Source organism: Sebastes umbrosus, unplaced genomic scaffold, assembly GCF_015220745.1.
Source record: "Sebastes umbrosus isolate fSebUmb1 unplaced genomic scaffold, fSebUmb1.pri S35, whole genome shotgun sequence".
NCBI lineage: Eukaryota > Metazoa > Chordata > Actinopteri > Perciformes > Sebastidae > Sebastes > Sebastes umbrosus.
The window spans coordinates 388,557-398,556 of NW_023618440.1; the positions used below are offsets into that span (position 1 = coordinate 388,557).

The 10,000-nt window shown below is 47.9% G+C and overlaps 1 protein-coding gene and 1 long non-coding RNA gene across 7 annotated transcripts in view; one reads left to right on the top strand and one right to left on the bottom strand.

Annotated features, from left to right (window-relative positions):
* Window positions 1-5,313: 5,313 nt before the first annotated feature.
* Window positions 5,314-10,000, bottom strand: part of LOC119484183 (H-2 class II histocompatibility antigen, E-S beta chain-like) — a 6,979-nt gene continuing 2,292 nt past the window's right edge. Inside the window, 5 exon segments of the mRNA XM_037762833.1 lie at window positions 5,314-6,445; window positions 6,716-6,797; window positions 6,799-6,830; window positions 8,756-8,823; window positions 9,049-9,262. Of these exon segments, the coding sequence (XP_037618761.1) occupies window positions 6,420-6,445; window positions 6,716-6,797; window positions 6,799-6,830; window positions 8,756-8,823; window positions 9,049-9,262 (422 nt within the window). The 3' untranslated portion in view covers window positions 5,314-6,419.
* On the top strand, window positions 6,807-8,628 carry LOC119484184. 6 transcript variants are annotated; one of them, XR_005205919.1, is made up of 5 exons: window positions 6,807-6,876; window positions 7,031-7,182; window positions 8,079-8,198; window positions 8,254-8,317; window positions 8,548-8,616. It is a non-coding gene; the product is annotated as an uncharacterized LOC119484184 (long non-coding RNA). The 6 variants fall into 6 exon arrangements; XR_005205921.1 differs by lacking the exons at window positions 8,254-8,317; window positions 8,548-8,616 and adding exons at window positions 8,326-8,381; window positions 8,414-8,434 and having other exon boundaries at window positions 8,079-8,182; XR_005205920.1 differs by lacking the exon at window positions 8,254-8,317 and having other exon boundaries at window positions 8,079-8,182; window positions 8,548-8,628.

Below are 10,000 nucleotides of genomic sequence, written 5' to 3' on the forward strand. Positions count from 1 at the left end.
ACCCCAACGTGTAAAGATGTCCTTCCACAGATATTTGCTGATTGTGGAAGCAGTAGCTTACGTAAAGGAAACAACTCAACCCAACGACTATAATAATCTACCACAACAAGTAATGGGTGTTCCCAGGGAATACGAGGCAGAGGGGCCCATGAGGTCCAAACCAAGCATTTTCCCCATGGCTCCGGTACCTGTCTGTCTGCTGGAGCAAGCCAGCAGGTTCCTGGACTCAGGTTTATATTTCTGCACAAATAGTACAAGATCTTACATATTCTGCGACATCTGTCCATATTTTCGGCCAGTATGCAACTTCACGAATCCTTTGCTGGGTCTTATATCGTCCAAAATGACCACTCAAAGGGTTATCGTGGTCTGCATGCAAGACGACTGGACGAAGTGACTGTGGAACATATACCTGGTATAGGTCACCACGGTCAAGATGTTTGGTTTTCCTGTAAATCGTATCCTCCAAAATGACAAAACCGGAGTCTGCTTCACCGCCAGGTTTGTCATCAGTGAGCAGTGCCTGATATATTTTCTGGATGTCTGGATCACTCCTCTGGGCTTTCCAGACATCCTCATCAGTCAGAGGAAAAGGTACAAACTTCTCATCCCGTGTCAGGGAACGAGTGTACAATGCAAGGGAGGCCGGACCAGTGGCCCGCGACAGAGCATCCGGTGCGTTGTTCAACTTACCCTTACGATATTCAATCGTAAAAGAAAATTCCTGCAGACGCAGTGCCCAGCGTATAAGCCTGGAGCTAGCTTTATTGGTGTTAAAGACCCACAACAACGAAGAGTGGTCAGTGACAACAACGAAAGGTTTCCCTTCCAGATAGTGTCTCCATTTCTCCAGACTCCACACCACAGCCAGACATTCCCGTTCTGTCGTGGAGTAATTTTGCTCTGACCTTGTTAGAGAGCGGCTGCCATAAGCGATAACCTCTTCTCTAGAGGAAGTGTTCGATCTCTGAGCCAAAACTGCCCCTAGACCCGTAGAACTTGCATCGGTGTAGACGACAAATGTGTTACACATATCAGGGTGACCAAGGACAGGAGGAGAGGTCAGATGGTCTTTAAGACATTGAAATGCCTTCTGACACTCCTCTGACCACTTAAACACGACTCCTTTCTTTTTCAGCGCATTCAGGGGCTCCGCAATCATTGAAAAGTTAGGGACATAACGGTGGTACCATCCAGCCAGACCCAAAAACCTTTGAACTTCCTTGAGGTTTCTAGGCACAGGGTAGTCACAAAGTGCTTCTGTCTTTGCTGGATCTGCCTGCACTCCCTCCTTGCTCACTACATGACCCAGGAATTTAAGCTCGGGACAACAGAAGTGGCATTTCTTAATATTGAGTGTAAGGCCAGCCTGCTGGAGGCAATCAAACACTCGCTGGACGTCATGAAAGTGATTCTGGACGTCTTTGGAATAGATTATGATGTCATCCAAGTACACCATACAGCACTCTCCTAGGCAGCTCCTCAGCACTTGAGTCATTAGCCTTTGGAAGGTAGCTGGAGCTCCCTTCAAGCCGAAAGGCATAACCCGAAAATGGAATAATCCAAAACATGTGACGAATGCCGTGAGGTGCTGGCTTTCCGGGTCCATTTCTACCTGCCAATAACCACTGTTGAGATCTAAGGTGGTGAACACAGCTGAACTTGCCAGAGATTCAAGTATCTCAGAAATCGTTGGTAGAGGATAGGCATCTCCCTCGCTACGTTCATTAACACGGCGGAGATCAACACAAAATCGGGGTGTTCCACCATCTTTTCTAGGCACCACTACAATCGGGGATGCCCATGGTGAATGGGAAGGTACAATGATACCCTGTTGAAGCATCTCTTCGATCTGCTCCTTAACCATCTTCCGCTTTTGTAGGGGTAATCGATAGGGGCGCTGGGTAACCACAACATCACTGTTTAATTTGATTTTATGTTTCAGCACAGAGGTACGGCCTAAAGTGGTGGTGCAGACCCGCGGGTTGTTTAGCAAGAGTTGGTACAATTTCTCAGCCTCCCTCCCTGTTAAACCACTGTCTGCAACAGCAGTATGGAGCAGACTGGGTAAGTCATCACCTTTAGGAATACAAGCTAGGTTACACCAGTCATCACTAACAGCAGGCAAGAGCGGTAATGTAGGTGGTAAGGTAGTATACAAAGCAACACTGCTCACACTCAGAACACCCCAACCATCGCTAGGGCACAGGACAGGCTGGAAAGGGAAAACCCTGGTGGTGTCATCACCAGCAAAAGAGTATACCTTGTCCCGGACGTTGACCTGGAGCCCACTCATGCTCATAAAATCTAAACCAAGAACTAATGGATACACCAACACATCTGCATCCAGTACTGCGGTAGGTACGAACCAACTGTTACCATGCATGCTGAACTCCAGCACTTTACATCCAATAGGATTTGCTTGCTGGCCATCGCAAGATACATTGGTCCCACCCTGCCATGATACAAGGGACTCATTGGGCCTTTGATCTTATTCCACAGACTCACATTGCAATAAAGTTGTAAGTAGCACCTGTGTCCACAAGCGCTTTCCCATGACGCTGACGTACCGTGGATGGGGCACAACCAACTGTTTTAGACTAGTGGGCGGGTGAGATGGAGATCCCACCACACTAGTAGACTTTTGCTTCTGGCAGTTCTGGCTGCAGGCTGACTAGCAACAGTAGCCATTGGAACCTTTTTTACTGGACGCTGAAGTCTGTTTTGACTCTGACTTTTGCTGTCCACTGTATTTTGAGCTACCTGGGAAGACATGAAAACTGAGGGCAGAACCCTGGTGTCATGCTCACCTGGGCAACGCCAACACAAACCATTTCAGGTCTCTTATAACCTTCTTTTCAGTTGTACCATTAGCTTTGTGAGATCGTTCAGAGTTCTCCTGTACCTTTTCTGGTTTTCATAAGCTACTTCTATTTGACTCCAATGCGGATCATCTCATCTATGGAGGTAACCCGACCACGGAGCTGACATGCCAGAACGGGATTCATAGCCTTCAATATTCTTTTTTAAAATCTCATCATCTGTGGCCGAAGAGTGCCAACGTTTGATAAGTGCTTGAAAGGAGAAAACAAAGTCTCGTAGTGACTCATTTCTTCCTTGCACCCTGGTTCGAATCTGTTCTTCCAGAACATCAACATAGTCCTCGGGAAGAAAGATGATAGGAAAGCTCCTGAAATTCCTCCCATGAATGATTTTCTCCCTAAACAGTCTCCCACCAATCACGTGCAGAACCATGCAATACACTCTCATGGTCGCTAGATCTCACCATGGGTAAGTGGTTTCAGAGACAGGAAGTCACTGCATCTTTGCAAATACACCAAAGGATCTTTCTCATCCTGAGGACCGCCATAGCAAGGGAAAAACCATCTTAATTGGAAGTTTGCCATCAGTCACTCTACAACCATCATCCTGGAAAATTTCACCCTTAGGAGCAGCAGCTCCTGAGCAATCTGAAGGAACTCCCACAGGTGCGGAGGTAGGCAACCAAACCACATTTTTAACAACGGTGGAGAAACAGGATATGTGTGTGCTTGAGACGAAACTGCAACAGGTGTGACTGCTTCTTTAAGGACCCATTCCTCTCGCTTATGTATTGAATTGACCTGAGAATTGAGTGCACCACTGTTGACGCACAAGAGACTCAAGTGTAGCCTGCACTGAACCCATCTGCTGTTGCAATGTATGCACCTCGGTCACCAGAAGTTGGACATCCTTGTTTTCAGTGACGCGGATGTAATGGAGGTCATCAAGTTTTGACGGTCAGTAATCAGGGACTCTGGAACTCAGACTGTGTTTGTTGTGCATTCCACTGAATGGCATTTATGCACTTTGAACCAAAATCCCTTACTTCTGCGAGCAAATGGTTACTTGCTTTCTCCACCACATTTGTTATGAGAGTAGTACACATTTTTAGAGCTTTATCGTGGGTATGCCCTTTGAAAATGTTTGACAGCCACTCACGCTGCCAATCCACTGTATTTTAAACACAAGTTTCATCGACTCTACAGCATTAGCAAAAATGACTAAATCCGAATCTTGAGTGTCCTGGGTGGGAGGAGCTACAGGAAATGGGGATGAAGGCGGAAGTAATAAGCCCTCTAAAGCCAAAGAGGATGAGTGTCCACAGACAATTTGTGGTTCTACTGGAGCATCTACCCATCCCTCTTCATCATCATCATCATCATCATCCCGTAAGTGCACCGTCTGCCCAACTACAGGCATATCCAGCTAACATTTAGAGAAAGCTCGGATTCCAATTCCGCCAGCGACGGTTCAAATGCGGTCATTGTATGTCTGGATCTTCCCAAGACATGTTGGATAGTCACTAGTAATTATTGGACTAATAGTCAAGCCACACTCCAAATTCCACATTTCAGAAATATACAGTCAATACACTTGCTAAATAGATATCAGAAGATGGGACACAAACTAAATCTCTTTATTGAAAGATTATGCTTTGTGTTACGTGTGTCCCTTCGTGGTTGCCAATTATGTGGCGGTACTGAGTTCCCCAGACTTTAGTTGTTCAGTCAGAAGACTGAAAAACAGTTCCATCCCATAATAATATAAAATAAAATGCCTTCTTAATAATAATAATGAACAATATGCCCTCTATATTAACAAACAATTAAGGAAACTGAAATATTGGTTTGTGTTTTTCCTTTTACCCTCCTTTAAAGTTTTCTCAATAAAATATACTAAAAGAAATGGTATAAAGGGTTCACTGAAAATCAACAAATGAATAGAATACAAAAATACAGCCTGCAGGCGTTAGGCTATTGTAAGGCAAGCCAGCTGTACACAAATAGTACTAATCGTCCCAGTGCAGGTAACCTAATTGGTTGGCAATTAACTTGTTTCCCAACTAGGAGAGTCAACACTCTCAACAAACAAAACACAAAGATCACAGAATCCCAAAAGGGCCCAAAACAGACCAGAGTTTCTGGTAAGCTGATAACACATGTTGCATTGAGTGAAGGAGAGATCAGAATGACACTGGGTGTGCAGTTTCCCTCCTCTTTTAAGCCCTACAGAAAGGGCGTCGTTACACCCTGATTGCCAAGAGGGGAATGCACCAAACTGCTCTCAACTATCATTTAAGAGCCAGTCCCCACACCCTGCGCAACAGGTGAACTGAATAACCCTCTAATCACTCAGCAACTCAACCAAAAAAAAACACCAGGGAAAAGGGAAACAACAGCAAACACCAGAGAATTGGCAGCTGCCACAATGTGAGTGAATAAAGACAGTATAATAGAAAGTGTTGGAGAGTAACTCAGTCATCAGACATGGATCATAGAGATGTGATCCTTCCTGTTTATTAATATTTGATCAATGAATCACAGTGTCAGAGAGTTTTCTGAGGGTTTATTTTGGTTCAAACGTTTCACTCCAGTAGAAATATATAAATCTAACGATGCGTTCACTACCAAGAGCCCAGCGACCTGTTCACACAGCGATGACACACAGCGTGAAGGTGAGTAGACGCCATCACGTACCGCTAGTCTCTAGATGACGTCATGGTGAGTGTTGATGGAGCAGCTGTTAGCGTAGCCTGCTCTGATCCCACCAGACTCCATTCACAAAACAAGCGTTTTAACAGCCGTCTGCTTGTCGTCATGGTAACGGACCTGACGGAGCATGAATCCAGACGTTCTAACTGATCGGCATCATGATGTCGTTGTTTCAGCATCATGTTGATCTGGTTATTGATATTAAATCTGTTATTACTTTGGGTTCGTACGTTCAGTAGAGACGTGTGGCTGCTAGATACAGTCAGTGTGATGTCACTGGATGTGAATACAGCTCGCCGCCGGGTGACGTCATGAACCCAGACACGACGGCGTTTGGTTTAGTGACGTATCTGGGACTTCACCAACATGAACAGCTACAGAGGTTATTTCTTCCGTGGCTGATGGAGGACGTGTTGTCGGTATCCATGGAGGACGAGCTCCGTCTACAGAGACCAACGCAGACGATGCCGGCGGTCGGACTAGTGCGAGTAAAGCGAGGTGAACGTTCACTTCTCTCTTAGCGTGAACACAGAATAACAATCACACAACCTACGAGCCCCGAATCATTTAAATAAGTGGATTGTATTGATTTGAAAACAGAGTTCATATTGATTCACACAGTAAAGCAGCATCATATGACATGTAGATGAAGCAGAGTTCAGCTGGGATACGCAGAGTCCAGACTAAACCTGATCCAGGACCGTCAGAGTAAACAGCACGGTCCCCGGATCAGGGTTCAGACCGGCCCGGTATCGAGTAAAGATCATCAGAGAATCAGGTGTTCAGCCGGTCCCAGCAGGGGGCAGCACTGACGGTCTGCTGAGCTGCAAACACATGAAGCAGGTTGAAGCAGCAGCTGCAGCAGCTACAGGACCAGGTCCAGGTTCAGTTACTGGGAACCAGAATCCTTCCTGGATTAAGAAAAGAAGAGACGAGGACCGGGTCAACTCAAATCCACATCATCACAACTGGACTAGAGAAACAGGAACACCCCGTCACTCAGTACAGAGGTGTTTTACAGAAGTAGCAGACAGGTTTCAGAAGGACTAGTGGGGATGAACTACTTTCACACCTCTGAGGAACCTGCTCTGAAACTCTGAGACCTGGTCCAGAGAGGTCTGAACCTTCTGACTGCTATCAACTGGTCTGAACCGGTTCTGAATCAGGTGTAGTGTTCTCACCTCGGGCCTTCCTCTTGTAGTAGATGAAACCAGCCAGAGATAAGGTCAGACCCAGGATCAGTCCAGAGGCTCCGATGGCGAAACTTGTTCCTCTCAGAGTCAGGCATGGACGGGTCTGAGGACAGACAGGTAGAGGGACCGACAGGTGAGCTCAGAGACAGGTAGGACAGGTAGAGGGACCGACAGGTGAGCTCAGAGACAGGTAGACAGGAAGAGAGACCGACAGGTGAGCTCAGAGACAGGTAGAGGTACTGACAGGTGAGCTCAGAGACAGGTAGAGAGACAGACAGGTTGAGCTCAGAGACATGTAGACAGGTAGAGGGACCGACAGGTGAGCTCAGAGACAGGTAGACAGGTAGAGAGACAGACAGGTGAGCTCAGAGACAGGTAGACAGGTAGAGAGACCGACAGGTGAGCTCAGAGACAGGTAGAGGGACCGACAGGTGAGCTCACAGACAGGTAGACAGGTAGAGGGACCGACAGGTGAGCTCAGAGACAGGTAGACAGGTAGAGAGACAGACAGGTGAGCTCAGAGACAGGTAGACAGGTAGAGAGACAGACAGGTGAGCTCAGAGACAGGTAGACAGGTAGAGGGACCGACAGGTGAGCTCAGAGACAGGTAGACAGGTAGAGAGACCGACAGGCGAGCTCAGAGACAGGTAGAGGGACCGACAGGTGAGCTCAGAGACAGGTAGACAGGTAGAGAGACCGACAGGTGAGCACAGAGACAGGTAGACAGGTAGAGAGACCGACAGGTGAGCTCAGAGACAGGTAGACAGGTAGAGGGACCGACAGGTGAGCTCAGAGACAGGTAGACAGACCGACAGGCGAGCTCAGAGACAGGTAGAGAGACCGACAGGTGAGCTCAGAGACAGGTAGACAGGTAGAGAGACCGACAGGTGAGCACAGAGACAGGTAGACAGGTAGAGAGACCGACAGGTGAGCTCAGAGACAGGTAGACAGGTAGAGAGACCGACAGGCGAGCTCAGAGACAGGTAGAGGGACCGACAGGTGAGCTCAGAGACAGGTAGACAGGTAGAGGGACCGACAGGTGAGCTCAGAGACAGGTAGACAGGTAGAGAGACCGACAGGCGAGCTCAGAGACAGGTAGAGAGACCGACAGGTGAGCTCAGAGACAGGTAGACAGGTAGAGAGACCGACAGGTGAGCACAGAGACAGGTAGACAGGTAGAGAGACCGACAGGTGAGCTCAGAGACAGGTAGAGGGACTGACAGGTGAGCTCAGAGACAGGTAGACAGGTAGAGGGACCGACAGGTGATCTCAGAGACAGGTAGAGGGACCGACAGGTGAGCTCAGAGACAGGTAGACAGGTAGAGAGACCGACAGGCGAGCTCAGAGACAGGTAGAGAGACCGACAGGTGAGCTCAGAGACAGGTAGAGGGACCGACAGGTGAGCTCAGAGACAGGTAGACCGGTAGAGGGACCGACAGGTGAGCTCAGAGACAGGTAGACAGGTAGACAGGTAGAGGGCCGACAGGTGAGCAAAGAGGCAGGTAGACAGATAGAGGGATCGACAGGTGAGCTCAGAGACAGGTAGACCGGTAGAGGGACCGACAGGTGAGCTCAGAGACAGGTAGACAGGTAGACAGGTAGAGGGACCGACAGGTGAGCACAGAGACAGGTAGACAGGTAGAGAGACCGACAGGTGAGCAGACAGACAGGTAGAGAGACCGGCAGGTGAGCTCAGAGACAGGTAGACAGGTAGACAGATAGAGAGACCGACAGGTGAGCTCAGAGACAGTCAGACAGATACAGGTAGACAGGTGAGCAGACAGACAGGTAGAGGGACAGACAGGTGAGCATAGAGACAGGTAGAGAGACCGACAGGTGAGCTCAGAGACAGGTAGACAGGTAGAGAGACCGACAGGTGAGCACAGAGACAGGTAGAGAGACCGACAGGTGAGCTCAGAGACAGGTAGACAGGTAGACAGGTAGAGAGACCGACAGGTGAGCTCAGAGACAGGTAGACAGGTAGAGAGACCGACAGGTGAGCAGGTGAGCAGACAGACAGGTATTTACCCCAGTCAGTAACCAGAGGTGCTTTCAGGCTGGCGTGCTCCACCACACAGGAGATCTTCTCTCCAGACCTGCTGACACAAACCAACACATCAGTGTTCCTGACACACTCTCATCAAACTGGGCCTGGACCTGGACCTGGACCTGGGCCTGGACCTGGACCTGGACCTGGACCTGGACCTGGACCTGGACCTGGACCTGGACCTGAAGCTAACTGGACCTGGACCTGGACCCGGACCCGGACCTGGACCTGGACCTGGACCTGGACCTGGACCTGGACCTGTAGGTGGACTCACCTGGGCGTGTACTCCAGGTGAGAGTGGATCTGGTAGTACCAATCACCGTCAGCCAGCTCATCAGTGGAAGTGACATCAGAGGTGACTTCCTGTCCGTCTCTGAGCCACCGGACTCTGATCAGTTTGGGGTAGAAGTTGAAGACGCTGCAGACCAACATGGACGGATGTTTACCACCAGAAGGAGTCACAGAACTCAGCACTACGGAGGGCTCAGCTGAAACATGAAGAACATGAAGAACATGATGAAGATGATGATGAAGGTCACAGGAGGAGGAGGTCACATCCATCATCTCACATCCCTCCTTCCTCAATACAGATCTAAATGGATCCCTCTGATCATCCTCCATCACAATAGAGTCCAATAGAAACAGGTTGTTAGAGACTCAAGTCACACTTTCACAGTGACTCCCTTTATCAGGTAACCAGCAGGTGGAGACAGAGAGCACAGACACAAATCAATATCTGTCGTCTTACTCCACCTTTTAATCAATAACACTTTAATTACTGTATTTATAGATCAAGATATTAATGACATGCTGTCAGAGTCACAACAAAGAACCTCAATCAATAACCTCAACAAAGAACCTCAATCAAGAACCTCAACAAAGAACCTCAATAAAGAACCTCAATAAAGAACCTCAACAAAGAACCTCAATAAAGAACCTCAATCAAGAACCTCAATCAAGAACCTCAATAAAGAACCTCAATAAAGAACCTCAACAAAGAACCTCAATCAAGAACCTCAACAAAGAACCTCAATAAAGAACCTCAATCAGGATCAATAATCACGATCAATAATCAGGATCAATAAACTATCTATCTATCTATCTATCTAGTAGTAGTAGTAGTAGTAGTAGTATCAGTAGTAGTAGTAGTAGTAGTATCAGTAGTAGTAGTATCAGTAGTAGTAGTAGTAGTAGTATCAGTAGTAGTAGTAGTAGTAGTATCAGTA